At 42.8% G+C, this 25,341-nt stretch overlaps 1 protein-coding gene and 1 long non-coding RNA gene across 4 annotated transcripts in view; one reads left to right on the forward strand and one right to left on the reverse strand.

Annotated features, from left to right (window-relative positions):
* The window catches only part of LDAH (lipid droplet associated hydrolase), a 95,165-nt gene extending 72,816 nt beyond the window's left edge, over positions 1–22,349 (reverse strand). Inside the window, exons 1-3 of one of the 2 annotated variants that reach the window (XM_081189202.1) lie at positions 22,233–22,349; positions 17,757–17,906; positions 10,316–10,450 (exon numbers count right to left, since the gene is read on the reverse strand). In XM_081189202.1, the coding sequence (XP_081045328.1) occupies positions 10,316–10,450; positions 17,757–17,898 (277 nt within the window). In that variant the 5' untranslated portion in view covers positions 17,899–17,906; positions 22,233–22,349. Of the gene's footprint in view, positions 1–10,315; positions 10,451–17,756; positions 18,055–22,232 lie in introns of those variants that run through there. The other variant, XM_081189201.1, reaches the window with a different exon arrangement.
* On the forward strand, positions 22,344–24,204 carry LOC308584493. Of its 2 annotated transcripts, none has more exons than XR_014006839.1 (2): positions 22,344–22,457; positions 23,373–24,204. It is a non-coding gene; the product is annotated as an uncharacterized lncRNA (long non-coding RNA). The 2 variants fall into 2 exon arrangements; XR_014006840.1 differs by having other exon boundaries at positions 22,454–22,519.
* Positions 24,205–25,341: the final 1,137 nt, after the last annotated feature.

The following is a 25,341-nucleotide window of genomic DNA, read 5'->3' on the forward strand; positions in this document are numbered from 1 at the left end:
CGGCCACTTGCAAACAAGTGAAGATGCCTGGGTGCAAGGATGGCAACTGACGCCTCCAACATCTGGAGGTGTATGCCTGCGGGCGGGATCCTTGGGTCTGGACTGTTTTCACACACAAGAAACATACCTTGTAGAATTCTGTCCGATATATATATATATATATTTGGTACCTCGTCGAGCGTCCAGGATCCATTCCAGAGCCCCGGATGTTCGATGGAAGAGACGCTCGACAAAGCATCGCTCTGCGCATGCATGTGGAGCAGTTTTGTGCTTCTGCGCATCCACGAAGCACGTTGTAGTGCTTCTTTGCATGCGCGAAGCGGCAAACCTGTAAGTAACCCGTTCTGGTACTTCTGGGTTTGCCGCGGACGTCTGCCGAAATGGACGATCGAGGGGGTGGACGTTCGGAGAGGTATGACTGTATATATTTAATTTTATTGAGTTTTTCATCATACAGAAAAAGAAAGGAAAATACACCCTGCCGATATAAAAAACACACGAAAATAAACTACTATTTACACAGACATAAATCCTTCCCACCCCACGACTTCACACCACCACACCTCCACTTCCTTATATTTTAAATTCAATACTATCATTGCAATCCTTAAGTTTTAGATTTTGGTCTCTTTATAACATTCCTAATTAATGTTGTCCTTCTGTTCATTATATACTGATAAATCTTTATTACGGTCCAAAGACCTGTAACATAGAATAAAATACAGATTCATACAGACAACCCCTTCAGATTTACCCAGCCGATTTGCCAGTAGGGGGTTAATCAATAGATCCCTAGCTTGCTCATATTGTCCACAATGAAGTAGGAGATGCCTCATACAATCGACATCCTGAGAGCATACACAGAGCCTATTCTGATTAAGAGATGCCTCTCAGTCTGCCATTTAGCACTTCTGATGGAAATACATTTACAGTGGTACCTCAGGTTAAGTACTTAATTCATTCCGGAGGTCCGTACTTAACGTGAAACTGTTCTTAACCTGAAGCACCACTTCAGCTAATGGGGCCTCCCGCTGCTGCCGCACTGCCGGAGCACGATTTCTGTTCTCATCCTGAAGCAAAGTTCTTAACCTGAAGCACTATTTCTGGGTTAGTGGAGTCTGTAACCTGAAGTGTATGTATCCTGAAGGTACCACTGTATTTTCTCTGGACAAAATAGGTGATATGTGAGTGCTTGTTTATTTTTTTCAAAAATATTTCAAACCGAGAATTTTCTATTCCACATTTATTGAGAAACAAGTCATACTCAGAGTTGCAATTGACTAAGACCTGAAGTGTATGTAACCTGAGGTACCACTGTAATCTGGCTTTGGTAAAAAGACGCCAATATGTTGGTACAGACAGGTCCGTTATAATTTATCTGCACAATCAAAATGAATTTCAGGAACCAAAAAAGCCGTATTGAAAAATACGACTTTTGAGACATCAAAAATGGCAACCTGGCATTCCGTTTTGGTGACTGTAACCCTGGTTTAAGGAGTCATTTGGTGCTCCTTAAATTATATATCTGAGTTTCTAACACTGCCTTAAGGGCTTGTTGTCCTAATGTGAACACATATATGTTACTTTAAAGCAGGAATGGTGGGGGTGTTTAAAAAAAACAGGGGGGGGACAATTTCTTTCCTATGGCTACATCCTGTCCACAGCAAGTTTCCTTAAGCCCCATGGACTTCAGTGGGATTAAAGCAGTTTAACCATATTAAAACTGGAGCCTGTGCAAAGTCCTCAACCTACTTCCTCTCTTGGTGGCAAGCCTATGGTAAACATTATGCTAATATATACGTGCGATTTACAGACCTCAATGGCAGTTCTGCATGCCTGACACTGAAATAATTTTACCACGTCGATTCCAATAAATAAATCTTAAACAGATGCACACACAAACAAAAGCAAAAAAAAATTAATAATAATGAAAAAATGAAGGCCTGTACCATTTTGCAGGCTGTTTGCTTCCACACATTCTTCTTGGGACAAAAATGTTTGCCCACTTCCTTAAAAATAGACATCTGGTAATGAAGTCCAACAAGAAAGTGAAATAATGATGCGTTATGAGTATTTGCACTTTGAAGTGTCCCTTTAACCTTCCGAAGGGAGGGGCAAACTGCCCAGCAAACGTTGAAGCATCAAGATGGACAAAAACGACTGTGCTGAGATAGTTCCCGAGACACACAAGGGAAAACAACCAGTTCCTCTACACACACATTGATGTGGGATACCTCAATGTTGACGAATATCTTACAAAATGCTCAAAGTGAATCATTGCTTCTTGCAGACGGTTCTATAAACAGGAAGCTCACCCTCTGAACTGAAATTACAGAAGTATTTTGCAGGGAAAATCTGTCCCCACCTCCCATATATTTGTGGCACACAGTATGTAAAAAAAAGGTAGACCTTTTTTTTTAAAAAAAAAAAAAGATACACAAATTGCTAACGTATCAAGAATAGCACCATCAGAATCTGAAAAAGAAATTTGACGAATGAGTGTGCTGCGGGTAAGGTTCAGCAGTTTATTTTAAGCTGCATGGGCAGGGATTGCCATATTGTGCTTATAATATAACTCGAGAGTTATATTATAATAATTTTGCCTGCCTTTAGTTTCGCCCAATTCTCCAATCTCTTAAGGTCATCCTGAATCTGAGTTTATCTTCTGAAGTATTAGCTACCCCTCCGAGTTTGGTGTCTTCTGCAAATTTAAGAAGCATCTTCTCAACCCCTTCATCCAAGTCATTTATGCCGATGTTGAACAACACCAGCCCTGGGACAGAACCCTGCAGCACTCCACTTGTCCCAGCATGCTGACAAACCACTCTTCAAGCTCAGACAGTCAACCAGCTACAAATCCACCTAACAATAGCATCACCCAGTCCACATTTTACCAGCTTCTCCTTAAGTATTATCATGGGGGACTTCGTTCAAAGCCTTACTGAAATAAAGATATGTTCTGTACACAGCATTCCCCTGATCTACCAAGTTCATATCAAAAGAAGAAAATGAGGTAGGTCTGGCAAGACTTGTTTTTGAGAAACCCATGCTAGCTCTTCATAATCACAGCACCCTAATTGTTCACAGACCAACTGTTAAATCATCTATCCTAGGGCCAGGGCTTTTTCTCAGCTGCAACTCATCGGAATTCAGTTCTGGCACCTCTCAGGTAGGCACCATTGCCATTATAAGAGAACAAGAGAGGTATTCATGGTGAGTTCCGGCTCCTCTTTTTCTAGAAAAATAGCACTGCCTAGGACCTTTATTAGTATTGAAGTCAAGTTGAAACAGTCGGTAGTTGCCTGGGTCCTTCCCCACCCATCCGATTTCTGAAAATCAGACAACATTTGCCCACCTCTAGTCTGCAGGGACTTCACTTGTTCTCCAGGAATTCTCAAACACAGAGGCTCTGAGATGATGCCTGCAAGTTCCTTCAGCACCCTTGGATGCAGTTCATCCGGACCAGGAGATCTGAATTCAATCAAAGTAGCTAGGTGTTCCCTCACCGCCTCTTTTCCAATCCTGGGCTGTAACTCTCTCTCTCTGCATCATTTATTCTGTTATCACTGCTTTCCTTTTGGGTGAAGACAGAGGCAATTCCATCTTCTCTCTGTCACCCAAAAACATTTATGTATCTTCTCCACAGAAGACCTACTTCTTCCTTCTTCCTCCTGTTTTGAACATATCCAGCCCCTTTTTATTAACATTTTAAACTTTTCATTTGAACTTTAGCCTGTCTGACCTTCTCCCCGAAAGTGTTGATTACTTGTTTATAGTCTTCATTTATGATTTTCTCCTCCCATTTCCTCTGCATGCTCCTTTTAAATCCCAGCTCATTTGAAAGCTCCTTATACAGCCACGCGGGTTTATTTAGATGCCTCCCACTTTTCTTGCTTAGTGGAATTGTTTGTGACTGTGCCTTCAATATTTCACCTTTAGCAAACTTTCATTCATGATGACCTCCCTTCTTTTTAGGTTTTTTTAATTAGTAGTTCATTAAGCTTTTTGAATTCCGTTTTCTCTAAATTCACCTGACTACACTCAGCTTTCCCTTTCCTCTGTGACCCTTAAAAAACACCCCATAATACACTGGTTGTAATGGACAAAACTACAGGATATAAATAAGAACTTGGTGTTTATAAGATTATAAAAAAGAAGCTGTTCAGAGGTAGTATCTGCACATTGAGTCAAGCAAACTAAAGCTTAGGAAAACTTATGAGTCAAAGTGTCAATATTGGGCACCGAAAAGGAAAAAACAACATTTAAAGATTTTGCTAATGTTTACTCAGCATGTATAGATTGTTTGTTTTTAAGCAGGATAACAGAATGTTGGCAAGTTCCTTTCTCCCCTGCCATCCTAAATAATGTAATACAAGCACACGTGTACACACACAGAACTTTAGTGATGTGTATAAAAATACAACTAATATATCCTATAGCTCCATAACTAGCATTCTATGTGCAATAACACATGTTGCTGCTGAAGCTAGAAGATGCATTTGGGACAGAAACTGGTAACTGGCTGGAACGTTTTAGTGGTGAAAAATTATTATTATTTAATCAATCAATCAACTTCAGAATTTGAGGCTAAGTAAATACACATGCACTGCTTAAACTATTCCAAACAGAATAATTAAAGAACTGGTTAAGAAAAGGGTGCTGAGAAGCTTTAAACCAACAGCCACTTAAAAAAATATCACATTCTGCCGCTGAATTTCCAGCAAATTACTATCCTAATTATTTGAAAAAAATGTTGAACAAAGAGGTTCCATTGCATCTTTAGATACATTTGAACACACCTTCGTTAGCTACAGCAGCGAAATTACACTTTGTAGGTTGGTTCTCAATACAGCAGGATACAATTATTCCTAAATTTCTTTTGTCCCCCTTCCCCAAAGCCCTTTACTGGCGGTCAAGTTCTGTGGTGTGCTGTGAACTGGAAGATTGTTCAGTTGTCCATGAGATCTCTTCTAACAGTCAGGCCACCAGCCACAGAAGCTGCTTATCAGTTTTCCTGAGCCCTTTTATGCGCTCAGTAGATGTTATAATCAAGTTTCTAGAGCCCAATAATGGAAAGCATTAGGAGGAATTGGAAGATTTATCAATACATACAGTCTGTGTGATGCAAATAATCCCCCATGAAGAAGAAGAAGAGGAGTTTGGATTTGATATTTTGCCTTTCACTCCCTTTAAGAAGTCTCAAAGTGGCTAACATTCTCCTTTCCCTTCTTCCTCCACAACAAACACTCTGTGAGGTGAGTGGGGCTGAGAGACTTCAGAGAAGTGTGACTGGCCCAAGGTCACCCAGCAGCTGCATGTGGAGGAGCGGAGACACAAACCCAGTTCCCCAGATTACGAGTCTACCGCTCTTAACCACTACACCACACTGGCTCTCCCATGAGTTACTAAAACCTTGTACGCAAGAAAGCCACCATTAAAATCTGATCTCCAGCAGATTGTTCTTCTTTGGCGATCACTTGTAGCCGAGTAAGATTGTCTTCCATGAACACGGTCTTAACAGTGTGTCCGTAGGTGACTGTGGAGGCCAATTCTGGATCCACACATCCTAACACAGTGGGGACATAGGTTTTCTGGCGGGAGTTGATCACTGTGAGGGTTTGCCAAGCGTGCTTTCCTCTCAGCACATTTCTCCCTTTCGTCCTGAGTTTGAGCATCTTCAGAGCCCATGACACTTTCTCCAATTGGAGTGCTTGCAGGCCAGTGTCTCCCAGTTGTTGGTGCTTATACTACATAACCTATGGTACACAACCAACAGGAAAACTGAAAAACTACAACACAACCTAGAAACTAGTTCAAATTGTTATTTCTCCCTTCTGCTGCTGCAACATAACAGCAACAACAACAACAACAACAACATTAATATTATCCTGCCCATTTGGTTGGGTTGCCCCAGCCACGGACATATCAAGGCTCTCCCGGTTGCCAAATGCCTTGCTCCAAGGAAAAGGTCCCCAGAAGACATGTGGTCATTCTGGAATTGGCAATGGGTGAGGTTGACTCCCATGATCCCATGCCTGCTCTGCTGCCACTTTGCCAAAGTTGATGAACTACTCAGGCAGCATAGAGGACAGCCCTTCAGTCAACCACTGCCTATTTTGCCAGAGTGTTATTGACTGCCATTTCCCCCTTTGCAGGTATTATGTGGGTGGGCAGAGGAAGGAAGCTTATAGAAAAATGCTTGTGTGCACCTATTCTTGTGCTTTTAAAGTCACCAGTCGAGTAAAGAGTGGAAATATATAAGGCTACAACTCAAGTTCTCCTCCTCTGAGAGCACCTCAAAGCTTTTGTCCCTGAACAATCCACCAGTTCTACCACCAAAAAAGGAAAGGTTATTTTAAGCCAATTATTTCCGCACTGAGGTATTTTTTGAGGACTGACACAACTGATAAATACACACAAACCCACCTAAAAGTGAAAGTCACATGAAAAATTTGCTTGAGGTCAGCGTATCATGCTTTTCTACACTGTGTGTGGGGTCATGGGCTTACCGGCAAACATTAATTCTCAAGATCTGCTAATAGTTTGAAGCCCAGGGGGTGTCTCTCCCCCCCTACCGCCTCCCAGTGCCAAAGTGCTAATGTTTGCCTTAGAGCCTGACATTTGACCACAATGATTAGCAGCAATTTGACTAAAATATCATGAGGTATCGGGTGTCACTTGTCAGCCTTGAAGCCACAGGAGGAAGAGTTCAGGTGCAAAGAGCCAAGTGGTAAAGGAAAAAAAGCTAATGTCAAATATTAGCGCTTCGCTTCAGAAACTGGATCTCATAAGTGGTTTGAACAAGACACTAGTTCTGAGAGTTTCGCAGATTCTAGCAACAACAGTAAGTTAATACCTGTATTAGGACCAACTGTCTAAGTAGTGAGCAAATCAGTCAGTCTCATGTTTAGATATTATTCTGAACATCTGAAGTCAGCTCTGCGTGGGGAAGTTTTTAATGTTTGATGTCTTATTGTGTTTTAATTTGTTGGAAGCCACCCAGAGTGGCTGGGGTAACCCAGTCAGACAGGTGCCATATAAATAAATTACTACTACTACAGTACATTTGAGGGTTTTTTCTATTTTTTTTCCCACCACTGCAGCTTTGCACTACCTTTGACAGAAAACAGTCTATGAAACAGCAAATATATATTCAAAATTCATTTCAAAACAATTTGATCAATATAGTGGTGCCTCGGGTTAAGAACTTAATTTGTTCTGGAGGTCCGTTCTTAACCTGAAACTGTTCTTAACCTGAAGCACCACTTTAGCTAATGGGGCCTCTTGCTGCCGTCGCACGATTTCTGAAGCAAAGTTCTTAACCCGAGGTACTATTTCTGGGTTAGCGGAGTCTGTACCCTGAAGCGTATGTAACCTGAAGTGTCTGTAACCCGAGGTACCACTGTATAAGACAACCCCCAATTTTTAACTAATTTTTTTTAATAAAAAAATCTGTCTTACACACAGAAAAATACTATATACTGGCTGTAGATGATCATTGCATGTGTGTATCAATCGTAGCTGATCACTATATTTATAAAAATCCCTCTCACGTTAACCCCCCCACACACACCTCCTTTCATATTTTATGTTTTGCCTTCTACTGCCAAATGTCTGACTTGGCTGACCTGTGCCAGTAATTTGAGTCTATCTGTGCTGTATGAAGTTTGACATGATGCTTTCCTTTGCTGCTGCTCTTTTAGCTGTGGCATGCAGCCGCTTGGATTACACAAGCTGACATGCATTGATTATACATGTCTAACATGCAAGCCTTGGGGCTTGAATTAGACTTTCAAGTTCACTGCAGCCAAGAGCCTACTACTTTCTCATGGGTCAGCAGCAAACACAAGTTGATTGAGCCCACAGCTAGGAAACTCTGTAGCCATGCGAAAATGGATTTGCATGGTTATACCCGTTTCGAAAATCTACAGAACACACACAGATCTAGGAAGGAAAGAGAATTCTCCTACAAGCTGGAGCAGTTGCTGCTTGTGGGTTCCCGTAATCTTGTTGCTTTTTACATTTCTGTCATTCCTTCAAGATGCAAAAAGGTCTCTGCACTTCCAAATAAGTATTCCCCCCGCCCCAAGCTGGTATACAGTGGTACCTCGGGTTAAGTACTTCATTCGTTCTTAACCTGAAACTGTTCTTAACCTGAAGCACCACTTTAGCTAATGGGGCCTCCCGCTGCCATCGCGCCACCGGAGCACAATTTCTGTTCTCATCCTGAAGCAAAGTTCTTAACCTGAGGTACTATTTCTGGGTTAGCGGAGTCTGTAACCTGAAGCGTATGTAACCTGAAGCGTATGTAACCCGAAGTAGCACTGTACCTCCTTTCCCCAGTTATTTCATGCACAACTGTGCATCTGCTTTTACATGAATCATTGGCAGCCGTCAGTCTCGAGAGACAATGGAGTGTTCCCTTGAGGGGGGGGGTGAAGCCTCTCGCCTTTGCTGATGTGGTCCAAAGGAAAGCAGAGCAATATGCTTGGCTGCAGGAGTTCCCGGAAGGATGTACAAGGCACCATCCAACCGTCTTAGGGGCGCCACTCTGGATTTGTGAAGGATTAACTCTTTGGCCTTTTCTTCTCCCGAAGATATCCCAAAAGGCAGTGGAGGTTTAGGATCAGAGTTTCCCTTCTCCTGGATGGGCTACTTTTCCAGGTTAGCGAGCCCCACCTGCTCCTTACCATCGTATATCTACAGCTTGCGCAGAAACCGCCTTCTTGACTACTGGTCTATTCTGCTCAATTCACCAGAGCCTGTCTTCTCATGCAGGGGAAGTCCCAAACTCACTGAGGTTTGAGACCCATCTGCTCGCCTGGTTTAGCCAGCCAGTCAAAGCTGTTTCCCGGGGTGTGTCTGTTGTCACATACTAGGTAAAGGTAAGGGACCCCTGACCATTAGGTCCAGTCGCGAATGATTCTGGGGTTGTGGTGCTCATCTCGCTTTACTGGCCGAGGGAGCCGGCGTACAGCTTCCGGGTCATGTGGGCAGCATGACTAAGCCGCTTCTGGCAAACCAGAGCAACACACGGAAACGCCGTTTACCTTCCCGCCAGAGCGGTACCTATTTATCTACTTGCACTTTGACATGCTTTCGAACTGCTAGGTTGGCAGGAGCAGGAACCGAGCAATGGGAGCTCACGCCGTCAAGGGGATTCGAACTGCCGACCTTCTGATCAGCAAGTCCTAGGCTCTGTGGTTTAACCCCCAGCGCCACCTGCGTCCCTTTCGTCACATACTACCAGCTTCTAGAAGCCACAAGTGAGAGCTGAGTGCAGGGTGGGGACCAAAGCTGGACAAACCACCACAGAAGAAACATAACCAGAGATACTACCCCTCCCGTAACACCTCATACACCCTTTCAATATGAATAGTGTCATCTTTACCCCAGAAGGACATGGAAAAAAGGGGAACAATGCAATCATCAACAACCCACTAAGTATATAATAAAAACCTGCTACAGTCAAACCTCGGTTGTCGAACGTAACCCGTTCCGGAAGCCCGTTCGGGTTCCAAAATGTTCGACAACCAAGGCACAGCTTCCGATTGGTTGCAAGAGCCTTCTGCACTCAAGTGGAAGCCGTGTCAGATGTTTGGCTTCCGGAAAACGTTTGAGAACCGGAGCATTTACTTCCGGGATTTCAGCGTTCGGGAGCCGAAACTTTCCAAAACAGAGGCGTTCAAGAAACAAGGTTTGACTGTACTATCAACCTATGGACAACTCAACACTTTTGTCCCAACACTGATTTTCTTTAAAAAATAAATAAATCACGTCCCAGAGTTCTCCAAGGTGAGCCAACTGCATAATATTTTAATGTTGCTTATAAGATACTTATTCTCATTTTGATACCTTCTTACCTTGGAATATATAGTCTATGTCCTTATAGTCTCTAAGGAGGATAATCTTGGGCATATAAATAGGAACTGTTATAAGATTTACAGTACAGTGGTACCTCGGGTTAAGTACTTAATTTGTTCCGGAGGTCCGTTCTTAACCTGAAACTGTTTTTAACCTGAAGCACCACTTTAGCTAATGGGGCCGCCTGCTGCCGCTGCAGCACAATTTCTATTCTCATCCTGAAGCAAAGTTCTTAACCTGAGGTACTATTTCTGGGTTAGCGGAGTCTGTAACCTGAAGAGTATGCAACCCGAGGTACCACTGTATGCTTCAACTCTCACAGAGCACAGTAAAAAAAAGAGGAAAAAAAAGATAGCTATCGTTTTGCACACACAAAGCGTTCATGGATGTCAATGGAGCAAGTACTAGCATTGGAAGATGGCAGCGTGTTAGCAAGTCAATTCCACAGTACCTTCTAGCATTTTCATGCCTTGGGGGAGTTTACAGTGTCCAGCATGCCCTACAACCCAGACCGGATACTGTTGATTCAGGCAAGAGTACAATTTTTTCAAGAATGCCCGGTAGTAGCCTGGTAAACCTGGATTACCTGGAGGAAAAGCAGAGAGGAAGGTCTATTAAGACTAAAGGTCATAAACTGAAACGCAATGGTCGAAAGACTGCAAAAGCCACATCATTGCTAATGAACCATTTGGACTTGCAGCCAACTCATGCATCGTCGCCACATGTTTTTCACAATGCTGACCCCTTTGTACTTAATACAGTGGAACCTCGGTTTAAGAACATTCCGGTTTAAGAACGATTTGGATTACAAACTCCGCAAAACCAGAAATAGTGTCCCAGTTTGAGAACTTTACCTCAGTCTAAGAACGGAATCTGAATGGTGGAAGGGCATGGGCGGCGGGAGGCCTCATTAGGGAAAGCGCACCTCAGTTTAAGAATGGATTCGGTTTAAGAACAGACTTCCGGAACGGATTAAGTTCGTAAACCGAGATACCACTGTATAGTGGTACCTCAGGTTAAGAATTTAATTCGTTCCAGAGGTCCGTTCTTAACCTGAAACTGTTCTTAACCTGAAGCACCACTTTAGCCTCCCGCTGCTGCTGCGCCGCCACTGCACGATTTCTGTTCTCATCCTGAAGCAAAGTTCTTAACCCAAGGTACTATTTCTGGGTTAGCGGAGTCGGTAACCTGAAGCATATGTAACCTGAAGCATATGTAACCCGAGGTACCACTGTACTTGAATTCAACTACTGAAGCAAGAAACACCTCAGTTGTATACTATTCACAGACTGTAAGATTTTTCACTTTAAAGTTAAGCGACCCAATATAGCGTAGATCATAGAGATTGTGATGTTACATCGTCAGTCAGATTTAGATCATAGAATTGTGGAGCTGGAAGGAACCCTGAGGATCATTTAATCCAACCCCCTGCAAAGCAGGAATGTACAGCTGTCCCATACAGCAGGCACGCCCAACTTCCAAGAGACTGCGATCTACTCCCACTAAAAATAAACCAGCAGTGATCTACCCATTGGATCGGCCAGAGCTTTTTGTGGGGAGGATGAGTCAAAGTCGTTGGACATCCCTGCCATACAGGGATCAAACCTGCAACCTTGGTATCATCAGCACCGTGCTCTAACCAACTGAGGCTGTTTTTAACCATTTGTCTACGTGATGAGTCTACTGAAAGCATTTACGCTGAAGAATATGCCTCCTAGATGAGAAAAAAATGAAGTAATTACTCAAAAACAATATATCCAACAAATAAAATTCTGGGCTTAACTACAGGGACATGTAACACTAAAATCTCCCTCCCCTTTTTTAAAAAAAAGAATGGCTTCCATTCATTTTTTCTGGTATTGAAGCATGTGATATTCTGGTTCATTTAGACAAGTTCAACTAGCTTTAATTAGCCTTTTCTTTAAAAACACACACACACACACACACACACACACACACACACGTGTTTCCAAAGACCTCTATTTAGCCAAACATACTTGGATTCAATAAAGATCTTGCAAGGTTGTTCTACCAATATGCAACAAAACCTGTGGATTCATGTAATATTGAGGCAATTTCTCTTCCAGTGACAGGGAAAATCAAAGTGTCCAAGAGTGAAAGACACTTTTAAAAAAATGTATCAAAAGTGCATCCTTGCTGTCCCTGGGTTTACTGAAAACTGGTGTGTTCTCCTAAAAAAATAATAATTCATGCATCTTCTGAAGATTATTATTATTTCAATCGTATTCCTAGCACCAGAGAAAATACAAAGGTTTACATTGCCAAAGCTTTCCACATCGTTTAACTCTTTACCATTAATTCTATAGGGCAGTATATTGAATATTCTCTCACTTCCACCATCAGTTAAACAGTGAAAGGAAGAAGTGTTTGCATAATCCTTGTTAAGTAGTATTTAGATAATCCTGTTAAGCTTTGTGGTCAATGATGCATGCAATTTATGGCACCTGTGATTTTTTTTTAAGGGTGTGTGTGGGTGAAATACTGTTATCCTGGGGCAAATAGTCACCACCTGAGATCTTCTTTGAATTTTGGATTATCTTTTTTACTTCTTGCTTTGGAAAACGCATTTCTAGTGTGACTAATTCTGTATAAACATCACTTTGATATTGGAATTGTCAACTGGTGGCAATATCGGCTTTTTCAACTTGAATAAATCTTCAGAAAGTTGTTGAAATTCAAATGAAATTTCTTGTCCAGTTCTGCTAAAATTTCTTTTAGAAAGGAAACAGCTAAGACCATATAAAAACAGGCACAATTGGACAGCATCTGCTTAGTCAAATATATGTATTTTTGTTTGTGTTTGTGTATACAGTGATACCTCGGGTTAAGTACTTAATTCGTTCCGGAGGTCCATTCTTAACCTGACTCTGTTCTTAACCTGAAGCACCACTTTAGCTAATGGGGCCTCCTGCTGCTGCTGCCACGCCGCCGGAGCACAATTTCTGTTCTCATCCTGAAGCAAAGTTCTTAACCTGAAGCACTATTTCTGGGTTAGCTGAGTCTGTAACCTGAAGCGGATGTAACCTGAAGTGTATGTAACCCAAGGTACCACTGTACACACACACACAGTGTTCCCATCATCACCACTCATCTGTAGTGCCACTGTTTAGCCATCCCTGCTGTGGAATCATAAATTGGTAAAGTTGGAAGGGACCATGTGAGTCATCTAGCAGGAATCTTTTGCCCAAGTTGGGACTCAAACTCACAACCCTGAGATTAAGAGTCTCAGGCTCTACTGACTGAGCTATTCCTTAGAATTGCTACTGGCCCTGAAAACCACTCCAAACAGACAATGCCAGCAGAGACCAAAAATAATGCTGTCAGAAAACTGAACGAGCCCATAATATATTGCTTATTGAATTACCAGACTGTTTATTGAGGTTGGACCAAGGTTTTCCAGCGTTTCTGCCATGTATCTACAGCCAATATGTGAGCAAATCATCTTCAGAATTTGGCAGTGTGATAATCAAGCTAATCCCAAGCAAAGAAACTTCATTCTACAGTAGTTTGATCATCTGCGTAGGGATTTTTTTGGAAAGGGATCAAAGTAATGCAATCTTATTTGTCCTGTTCTACAGGACTAAAATCTAAGTCCACAGTTAAGAGTGCTGTGTGCAGAAGAAACTCTCAAATGTTTTGTTTCCTGTTAATATCCAACAAAAGAGTTTTCTTGCAATGGGCTAATTGCATCATCTCTCGTTTAAGAAAAGACTTTTAGTCACTAACAAATTATGCCATTCACAGAGTCGTACAGTGTTCAAAGGGGCTGAAATACCATACACCACAAACAATCACAGCACTCCTGATAATAGAATAGCACCAACATTATCTTTATATTTCAGATACAGGATGAGAGAACAGTGAGTTGTCCTAAGACCACCTAGCGAGTTCACAGCAGATGCAAGGTTCAGCCCTGGCAGTTCCTTGTTCAGTTTCTTCACCACCATTCCACCTCGAAGTTTTTAGTTCAATGGAAGGATATGCTCATTATGCCAGTCTTGAGAACATGGTTCTTCACAAGGTTAAATCAAGCCAGAACAGAAGCAGATCCCTTGACAGGCACCAGTGATTTGCAGTGATCAATAGTGATTCGCCACGGTGCCATAGGACAAGCTTCTTCCCTACTGTAAAGGGCAAAATGAGATGCCTAGAGACGACTTAACTGGAAGAGAGAATGGGGAAGGGGGACCCAAAACAACATTTCTGTAAAATGAATCTAAAGCAAGAATGAACACTTCTTGGAATGCCAGTCTCCTATGGGTTTAATGTAAGAAACAGACTAGATTTCCCAGGATTCTGGCACAAGAGGCATTGTAATCTAAACCACTGCGCCTCTTGGTCTTGCTGATTGAAAGGTCAGCAGTTTGAATCCCCGCAACGGGGTGAGCTCCCGTTGCTCTGTCCCCAGCTCCTGCCAACCTAGCAGTTTGAAAGCACACCAGTGCAAGTAGATAAATAGGTACTGCGGCAGTGGGAAGGTAAACAGCGTTTCCGTGCGCTCTGGTTTCCATCATGGTGTTCCGTTGCACCAGAAGCAGTTTAGTCATGCTGGCCACATGACCTGGAAAGCTGTCTGTGGACAAACGCCGGCCCCCTCGGCACCTTTGACTGGACTTCATCGTCCAGGGATCCTTTACCTTTTCTTTTACTGAAAATCCAAATAACGGTTGTCAGGAGCTATTGTGCTAAAACCAGCAGGGCAAAGTCCTGCTTTTTTAAAGTGTTACCTATTTGACTCTAAAACACACCTACAACACTTTTGAGAGCAGAGCACTAGATTTTGAAAGCAGAATACTTTGTTTCATGTCCATGCCGGAATGCTACCCACTAACTCAAAGGACCATTGCCTTAGCCTAAATTCCCACCTTCCTGTGTGCCAATCAAATGTGGAAGAACACTGAAATGGCAACACTTCCAATTTGGGTACATAAAGATTTCTGGAAGAGAGCGGCAAGGTTCAAAGGACCGCTCTTAAGTATAATGAGTAATAAACTACAACAAAAATCACAGTTTGTTCAAGAACATATGCTGCAATTTACTATATCTCAAAATTAACCATAGATATATATTTTTTAATTCCGAGAACAGGCTCATCAAAACAATATAGAAAACACATCCATGCTTATCTTTAAAACAGCACCATCTTCTGGTACTTCTGTTTCCGTGCTACAGTCAGAAAGTACAATTGTTTTGTTTTCATAATTACGTTGTTTTTGGTTGGTAATAAATGCTGCTCGCAAAGCCTGAATGGCAAGATTTGTGAAAAGTAAACACACCAAATTCTAGCGTTAAGAAAGCTTCTGCCGCAATTTTTTAAAAAACAAAAGAAAACACCAGCTGTTGGACCTTTTCCTCCCTACTGAAACTCCAGGGCCTTCTCACTGAAACAGTAACAACAACAACAACAACAATACAGTCGTACCTTGGAAGTAGAATGGAATCTGTTCCGGAAGTCCGTGCAACTGCCAAAACCAAAGCGCGGCTTCTGATTGGCTGCAGAAAGCTCCTGCAGCCAATCGGAAGCCCCATCGGACGTTTGGCTTCCAAAAATAGTTCACAAACCGGAAGAGTCACTTCTGGGTTTGCGGCGTTCGGGAGCCAAAACTTTCAGGAACTAAGCTGTTGGACTTCCAAGGTATAACTGTATCTGAATAGAAAGAGAACAGGTCTTTGCTGGCTCTCAAAAGCAAGTCTAGATTTCGGGTAGCCATTTGGGTGCCTTCCAGATGTTGCTAGACATAGGCACTGTGGCTGGCTTTGTCTGAATCTGACTGCACTCTCCCTGAAGGAATAATAGAATTGTAGAGTTGGAAGGGACCCTGCGGGTTATCTAGTCCAACTCCCTGCAGTGCAGGAATATGCAGCTGTCCCATATGGGAATCAAACCTGCAACCTTGAGGAGCAGGTTCGCAGTTTGGAGGTTCTTTTGGGTCCAGCTCTGCCCCTGAAAGCAGGTGACAGGTTTGACTGCTATAGGCAAGGAAAGCCTTGCCACGGTAGCTCACGTGTTGGTTATTTCAGGACTGGACAATTGCAATGCACTCTGTGTGGGGCTCCCCTCATGCTCGATTTGAAGCTGCTGTTAGTGCAGAATGCTGCAGCACAATTGCTGACAGGAGTGAGGTCTTTGCCACATATAGCAGGTGCACTCAGAGATCTGCATTAGCTGCCAATTTACTACGGTGTTAGTATTAGTATAAAGTAAAGGTAAAGGGACCCCTGACCATTAGGTCCAGTCGTGGCCGACTCTGAGGTTGCGGCACTCATCTCGCTTTATTGGCCCAGGGAGCCAGCGTACAGCTTCCGGGTCATGTGGCCAGCATGACTAAGCCGCTTCTGGCAAACCAGAGCAGTGCACAGAAGTGCCGTTTACCTTCCCGCTGGAGCAGTACCTATTTATCTACTTGCACTTTGATGTGCTTTTGAACTGCTAGGTTGGCAGGAGCAGGGACTGAGCAACAGGAGCTCACCCCGTCGCAGGGATTCGAACCGCCAACCTTCTGATTAGCAAGTCCCAGGCTCTGTGGTTTAACCCACAGCGCCACCCTTACTATTAGTATATAAGGTCCTTTAAAAAGCCGTTTACTACAAGTTCGCCTTACTCCACATGCTTTTCGGTTGGCAGAATTGGCACGGCTACAGGTGCCATATAATACCTGCTCCACATTTGCGAGAACTTGATTGTTTAGCTTGGCAGCACTTTGAACTTTGGAACTCCCTGCCTATTGAGATCAAGCAGGCGTCTCGACTGTACGCTTTTGGGCGGCCTGCCAAAAACCTTATTTAGGCAAGCCTACTCAGATGCTTAGGAAGCTGAGGTAATTATAATCTGTTTTCGCATTTTAACCTTTGTATGTTTTGAAGTACTGTTGTCAATTTGTCTTGAGTTAAAAAATACTACTTCTTTTTTGCTAAACCACTTTGAGGTTTCTTACATAGAATCACAAAACTGTAGATTTGGAAGGGACCCCGAGGGTCATGGTAGTGTAAACTCTTGTGGCACAGGAATCAAGCGGTGTTTCTCAGTGTTGTGAAATAAATCAATTGGGTTAAGAAGTAGAGTTTACCAGCAAAGCCTTATGTAACCTGCAACTGTCATTTAAAGACACAAGACCTTATTACAGGAAACATAAGCATTAAAGAAACAGAAACAAATTGAAGCATAGTGTTTATGATATCGTTTATAATACAACAAATGAATAAGATCTTGTTACTTTTATTTAAATATAAAAGTATCTCTGACTGTATCAGTATCAAACGTTATTTCAGTCGCAGACCAGCATAAGATAAAACATACAGATAAACTGAACGCATAAGACTTAAAACAGGTAAGGGATAAAAACTACTAATTAAAAGCTGATTATACTATACATAACTTAAAAAGATAAAAACATGGACAAATGGTTAAAAGTGAGTATAAGGGAGCCCTGTTTAGGGAAGTTTTTAATGTTTGATGTTTTATCGTGTTTTTAATATTCTGTTGGGAGCTGCCCAGAGTGTCTGAGGAAACCTAGCCAGATGGGCAGGATATAAATAATAAATTATTATTATTATTAGGAACGTAAAGGAGCACAGGTCTTGCATTTTGGGACTTCAGTTTAGGCCTAGTTTGTGGTGCAAGTCATCCTTCGACAAACAGATCTTTGACTGGTTTTGTGCCACATCTACAATACCACAAGCTTATCAATTAAGCTTTCTATTAAGGTTTTTCAATTAAGCTATCAATGAACGTCATTCCTTCCTCCCTTTTTAACTTGCTCAACACAACCGTACCCAAGTCTTCCTCCATCCAAGTCATGGCTTGGTTTAGTTCTTGGAATCCAGGAAATGCGGAAAAAAACAAAAACAACCCTAAGGGTCAGAAAACTTACCTGGAATAACCAGAAGCAAGGCTTTGGGAGCACCTTTACGTTTCCAGAGATCTTTCCAAGGCCCACACTTAATGACTTGCGTAGCCATTCCATAAACATAGGTGAACTCTTCGTGCAGCGGAACTTCAGGTTCTGATTTCATGCTTGCGGCTGAAAACAATAAGAAAAAGCCTTGAAATGTTTCTAGCTAGACAGTAAGATGTCCTACAACATGGGCTTTCTTGTAAGCAAAGGAAGAAGCGACTTGCAGCTCCTGTGTGGCCAGGCAACAACCACAGCAAGAGTTTCAACAAACGTTCATATATTTGGGAAGTTCAGAGCAGCTGCCAGATGTTCCCTCCCACACAATGGCTGCAATTAGTGCAGAATGCTGCAGCACAGTTGCTAACAGGAGTGAGGCAATTGCTATATACATAGGTCGAGGCGTTCTCAAAGTAAAGGAAGGATTGAACTCTGATTAATGAGAATACACACAGAGGCTTGAACCAGCAAGACTCTGGGAAGGGTGCGTATAATAATCTCTTTCCCTCTACACCTTGCTTTATTCACAAAAGAACTTTTTACAGGGTGGTCGTAAGAACCAATCAGATTTCTTCTGAGCATTTCAACAAACCCCACTGGGGAAAAGTTAAACTACCAAAACCAATTAAGCACACATATTTCTGGAGTAAACAAAACAGAACTACAAAAGGAGTGCCCTCCGGAGGTGATAAACAAGCAATATACAGTGGTGCCTCGCAAGACGAAATTAATTCGTTCTGCGAGTTTTTTCGTCTTGCGAATTTTTCGTCTTGCGAAGTACGGTTTCCCACAGGAATTCAAAAACCTCAAAAAAGGCTACCACACCGCGTGCTATGAGTTGCTCCTCGAAGTCAAGTCGCAACTGCATCTCTTCAAGCAATGCACCCTGGGTACAGTATTAATGGTTTTAAGAAAAAGAAAACAAACTTGCAAGACGTTTTCGTCTCACGAAGCAAGTCCATAGGGAAATTCGTCTTGCGAAGCAACTCAAAAAACGAAAAACTCTTTCGTCTTGCGAGTTTTTTGTCTTGCGAGGCATTCGTCTTGCGAGGTACCACTGTACATGATAAGGATGATGGCCAGGAGGACAGCGATCATTATCACCTTCAGGTGAGATCTGTTTCGTGGCCCTAAGATTAACATCCTAAGATTAACATACCGGAAAAGCTACATCAAAAGAAGCTGCCCACTATCTTTGATGACCCAGGATGCCTGCCTGCAGTATGTGACTTGTCAAGACAGAGAAATGGAACAGGGATGCAGAGGTGTGGATTTATCAAGAATCATATCAAAATAGTTTAAACCCAGCCAACGCAATGCTTTCATTGCTGACACAGATGGCTTACTCTATATTTGTTATAATTCCTCATAGCAATCCCCCCTGATCACTACACATAGGTTTTTTTGCTTCAACAGTATTACCACAGAACATGGCCGCAGATCATTAAATGACCCAGTTCGTGAGCTATAAAATGATGAAACACTCAGGTTATGTTTCCTGTGAACCACCCTTCTTTTATGTGAACCACCCCGAGACCTATCTGCCCGATCTTTCAGAGGAGTGGACAACACAAAGTGTTACGTTGCAAAAGCTCTCTCCCATTTCCGCAATCACTGATCAGGCCAATCGATCATGCAAGGGAAATTACAGGGTGTCCAGATGCAACAGTGGACACAATAACAAATCTTGGCAAGACAGTAGCATTGTGGGTGAGAAACAGGTTAGTTTTCTACCTTGGATGGGATTGCACTCTCCCTGAAGGAGCAGGTTCAAAGGGCTATTGAAGTCCGTGGCCTAGGAACAGGGGGACGTGGGCTGTCTAGAGTCCAAAGGATCAGGTGGAAAGCGTTTGAGGGCTACTTTTGGTGCCTGGGATTCCTCATTCCTGTTTTAAAGGAATAGATTTCCCTTGTGAAGTACTAACAATATTAATACCTCAATGCACCAAGCCAGATTCTGAAAGCCAGAAGTCGCCAACAATTTAGAAGCATTTCAAGCATTCAGAAGAACAGTCATACCTCGGGTTAAAGACACTTCAGGTTGAGCGTTTTCAAGTTGTGCCCCGCGGCGACCCGGAAGTACCGGAAAGGGTTACTTCCAGGTTTTGCCGCTCATGCAGACGCTCAAAATGACATCATGCGCATGCGCAGAAGTGACAGATCGCGACCCGCGCACGCATGGGTTGCTTTCTACTCAGGTTGCGAACGGGGCTCCGGAACGGATCCCGTTCGCAACCAGAGGTACCACTATACAAATATTTTATTCGTGAGAAGCAGAAAACCACGATCTCCGGAAACACTAGCGGACCACACTTGTAATATATGAGCATCTCCACTCCTGTCGTTCAGCCCAGACATTGAGATCCAGCTCCAAGGGCCTTCTGGTGGTTCCCTCCCTGAGAGAAGTGAAGCTACAGGGAACCAGGCAGAGTGCCTTCTCAGTAGCAGCGCCCACCCTGTGGAATGCCCTCCCGTCAGATGTCAAGGTAATAAACAATTACATGACTTTCTGTGCTGCATGGAGAATAGAGCAAGCTTGTTTTCTCCTGCTCCAGAGAGTGGGATTCAGACCAATGGCTTCAAGTTACAAGAAAGGAGATTCCGACTGAACATCGGGAAGAACTTTCTGGTGTTAAAGAGTTTCTTGACAGTGGAATGGACTTCATCGGGAGGTGGCAGCCATCTGTCACAGATGCTTTAGTAGATATTCCTGCATTGCAGGGGGTTGGACTAGATGAACCTACAGTTCTATGATTTTATGTCACATTCCAGCCAGGCCAAAGGACTTGAGGAAAGCATGGAGCAGGGGCAGAGGGACCATAGCCTGATCTGGGAAATGTCCTATAGGCTGGATAGAGAACTCTGGGGTACCACACACAGCCCCTAGCTTTGAGGTCCCCCACCCCTGGCTTAAAAAAATAAATAAAAAATATTTATTTATATTTTCCCCATTTCACTAATTTTAAACATTTCACTAATTTTACATTCATTTTGACATTTCAAAACTTGACTTCCATCCCCTTCTTCCTGCGGTTCCTTAAATTGGTATTTAATATCTTCTGGCATATCCAAATTAACCCAATTTGCTCATTTATTCATCTTTTTAAATATATATATATGCCCTTATAAAACTGCAGGTTGTTAAAAAACATTGGCAGGATTATTGTACCTGTTTATAATTTATCCGTAAGTATTCAGTAAACCATTTCCATTATATATATATATATATATATATATGCTTTCGTAGATTATATATATAATATATTATATATTATATTATATATAAGATTATATATATAATATTATATATAATATTATATATAAGATTATATATATAATATATAATAATATATATATAATATTGTTATCTTGGTTTCTTATTCTTCCGGTAGGTTTTGCCATTTCTGCATTTTCCATAAGTTTTTCTATCCATTCTTCCCTTTTACTGGGACTTCTGCTTCTTTCCATTTGGGGGCAAGTAAGTAGTAGTAACCGCTGTAGTAGCAACTTCTGGCTTAATCCCCTGAGGTTCCTAAAACTGTGTGAAAACAATGCTAATAAACAACAAGAAGCAGCAGCAGCAAAGCCCATAACGAAAAGGCAAAGAAGAACCTGTGCTGCTGAAGGAGAGTCCAAGGAAGGACTCTCCTTTCTTGGGGGCTTTTAAGCAGAGATTGGGTGGCCATCTGTCATGGATGCTTTAGCTGAGATTCCTGCATTGCTGGGGGTTAGACTAGATGACCCACAGGGTCCCTTCCAACTCTACCATTCTATGAATTGGGGGATGGGCGAGGGCTTGCTCCCCACCCCAGAGAGGCTATTTCTGGTGTGGCCCTTCACAACATTTGATGGATTACAGTGGTACCTCAGGTTACAGATGCTTCAGGTTACAGACTCCGCTAACCCAGAAATAGTACCTTGGGTTAAGAACTTTGCTTCAAGATGAGAACAGAAATTGTGCTCCGGTGGCGCAGCGGCAGCAGGAGACCCCATTAGAGAAAGTGGTGCTTCAGGTTAAGAACAGTTTCAGGTTAAGAACGGACCGCCAGTACGAATTAAGTTCTTAACCAGAGGTACCACTGTATTGTATTTTAATATTTTGCTGGGAGCTGCCCAGAGTGGCTGGGGAAACCCAGCCAGATGGACGGGGTATAAATAATAACAACAATAATATATTATATTAATCATCATCATTATGATTATTTATTATTATTCTCAAAGCTACCAACATGAGTCTGACCAAACTGTGGGAGGCAGTGGAAGACAGGAGTGCCTGGCGTGCTCTGGTCCAGGGGGTCACGAAGAGTCGGACGCGACTAAACAACATTATTATTATTATTGCTCTCCCCCACTGCGCAACAGAGAGAGAGAGAGAGAAAGCAAAGCGGCCAAGGGTCGGGGAGGAAACCTTCAGCAGCCGAAGCGAGCTCAGCGGTCAGGAAACCAAACACGTACCTTGCCCGGATCAGTCCCTCCGGGCGCTTTCCGTGGCTGACAGAACCAGACAGGGCAGCTGCTGAGCAGGCCGGGCGGAAGCAGCGAAGCGGCCGGCCCAACTCCCCTACAGCGGTCGGAAGGAAGCTGCTCGTCGGCTCTTCCGCCAGGCTCGGAGAAAAGTGATAGGCGGGCTGCGGAGCCAATGCCGAGCCCACACCTCACGGACATCCCGCCCCCGCCGAGGTAAGCGGAACGCCCCGAGCTGGCTGCGCGCCTCTGGCGCTTCTTGGAGCCTTTGGCCAGCGGTGAGTTTTATCTCCCCTATGTTAGCGAGATCTGGGCAGTTTCGCCATTCGCTTAAGCCCCTGTTTCCCGCGCTTGGGTCTCCAGCGGCCGTCGGACTACAACTCCCATCATCCCTAGCTAGCGGGACCAGCGGTCAGGGATGATGGGAGTTGTAGTCCGACGGCCGATAGAGACCCAGGCGTGGGAAACACTGGCTTAAAAATGCTTAGAGGCGGAGGGTGGGAGGGAATCCCATTGAGAGGTTATTAATTAAGATGGCAAAGGTGTAGAATGGGGTCCCCCTTCCCAGTCCCTGCTGTGTTGAGGGCTATCAGGATTTTGCTATTTATTTTAACACCGCGTTGAAATAAATTCCAATTAGGTCAATTTAGCTAAACCCCTGTTATAGGGAAAAAAGGGGGGTTAACATTTACAGCCCAACTCTCCATTAAGGGATGCAGTGTCCCCTAAGTCCGTTATTGGTCAGAGAAAAAGAAGCCTTTTTTAAAATTACGTTTCAAAATTTTTTTCCACATGCCTTTCAATACATAATAGCCTCCCTTTTTGCATCCCACTCCCTTTTCCATGGTGTTTGTGTTTCTCTCCCTTTGCTGCAGCCTATCTTCTATCTCTTAAACCTTAACAAAACCGCTGTAACCTTTAATCTCTTTAATGCTCATAGTTCCAATCCTGCTAAAGTGTTCATCATTTAATATTTCTGTAAATATTCCGAAAAGGGTTTCCGTTCTTCCACGAAACCTTCAGCATTAGGTTTTCTTATTTTAACTGTTAACTTTGCCAATTCTGCATAGTCCATCACCTTACCTATCCATTCTAGCAAGGAATATATTTTGTTTTCTTCTGTTGCTACAGAGTTCCCCCGTGGCCACTTGCAAGAAGGTGAGGACCAGAACAAAGTGTGCAAGAACCTTTAAAGACTTTAGACGTCATCCAACCCCTTAACCAAAGACCACCCGAAAACATCATACATGCGTCACAGAAAGAGGCGGTCTACAACAGAAATTTGAGAGTATGGCTTCTCTCCTGTCTGTCAAGATACCTGATCATGTTTTACTGATTGCTTTACTTGGGCAGTCTGGCCATTCTTTTGAGATCGTATATACTGTACCTTAGTTATTGAATCCAGGTTACTGGGGCCGACTCCACAAAATATGCTCTTAAAACAGGATTTGAAGGATTTGGAAGTGAAATAACAATTGGGAAGACAGCCCTGTTTAGGGAAGTTTTTAATGTTTGATGTTTTATCATGTTTTTAATATTCTGTTGGGAGCTATCCAGAGTGGCTGGGGAAACCCAGCCCGATGGGTGGGGTATAAATAATAATATTTTCTTCTTCTTCTTCTTCTCCAAGGTATTTCCTTCTGCAGAGGAAGTTGGAGTGCAAAGATGACTTTTGCGGGGTTATTCTGTGTGTGAAGTGTGTGTCTGCTATGTGTGCACCCTAAAAATTTTACAGCACCTCCAATTTAGGTGAAATTAACTCTTGTGTCTTTCTATGTGTGCAACTTACCTGCTCCTAAAGTAGGATAATGTTACACATCTGATGACATGGCCTCAATTAAAGTCAAGAGTCCACCTGTGAGCTCAACTGAATTGCCTGTAGCAGGGCATGAAAAACAATAGCTGTTATTAACATTATTAAAATCCAATGTTAATTTGAAAACAAATTGCCAACCTGCTCATGTTACAGTATTACAAGGGTGTCAAATGCAATAATAAAATCCTGCTAAAGCCCAACCAATTTCCAAATTTAAACTTAAAATATATAAAATATAATATAAAATATATAACCCACTCACAATAGCTCAAGGGCCTTCCGAGACATCATTTCTCTAACCGCCTCTAGCTTCTACATTGTACTTGTCAGCAGAACTGTCCATAATCTTTAAATTGCTATGTAAATAACATTTTGGTCTCTATGAAGTTATATTGTTTTCAAATGCAGCAGTTCAAATTTTCATTTCCCATACCGTGAATATGTCCCGTGTCATGCAAACACCCAGCAGGCAAATCTAGCAACAGTGGAAACAACTGCAAACTTGTAACCCCAGATATTATAGCGTTTTGGGGGTTTTTTTATATAGCTAAAGAACCTACTTTTAAGTGTGTTCATTCAGCCCCACTGAATTCCTTCCTGAAACATTTATGTAGTGCTGCCAACACTCTCTATTCCTTCAAACCTCCACTCAAAACTCACCTTTCCACGAAACCTTTGACTCAGCTGCCTTAGGGCTGAACTGTAATCACACTATATTAAATGTGTGATTGCATTTAATATTTCTGTTTTGGTGCCGTTAAACAGCAGCCACGGGGAAGTCAATATCGGGACCACAATGCAACGTAATAACCATTAGCACATCCGCTCTCTTAGGCAGCTTTGCAAGAAGACAAAAAGTGCCATGTTAAATATGATCACACATGCATTATATCATGTATTTTGACCTTCATTCCTTATCCCCAAGGGACCCGGGTGGCGCTGTGCTCTAAACCACTGGGCCTCTTGGGCTTGCCGATCAGAAGGTTGGTGGTTTGATTCTGAGTGACGGAGTGAGCTCCCGTTACTTGGTCCCTGTTCTTGCCCACCTAGCAGAAAGCACGCCGGTAGAAGCAGAGAAATAGCTACTGATGCAGAGGGAAGGTAAATGGCATTTCTGTGTGCTCTGACTTCTGTCACAGTGTCCCGTTGCACCAAAAGCGGTTTAGTCATGCTGGCCATATGACCTGGAAAGAAGTTTGTGGACAAACGTTGGCTTCCTCAGCCTGAAAGCAAGATGAGCGCAGCACCCCGTGGTCACCTTTGACTGAACTTAACCATCCAGGG

The sequence above is a fragment of the Podarcis bocagei genome, assembly GCF_964188305.1.
Source record: "Podarcis bocagei genome assembly, chromosome: 3".
NCBI lineage: Eukaryota > Metazoa > Chordata > Lepidosauria > Squamata > Lacertidae > Podarcis > Podarcis bocagei.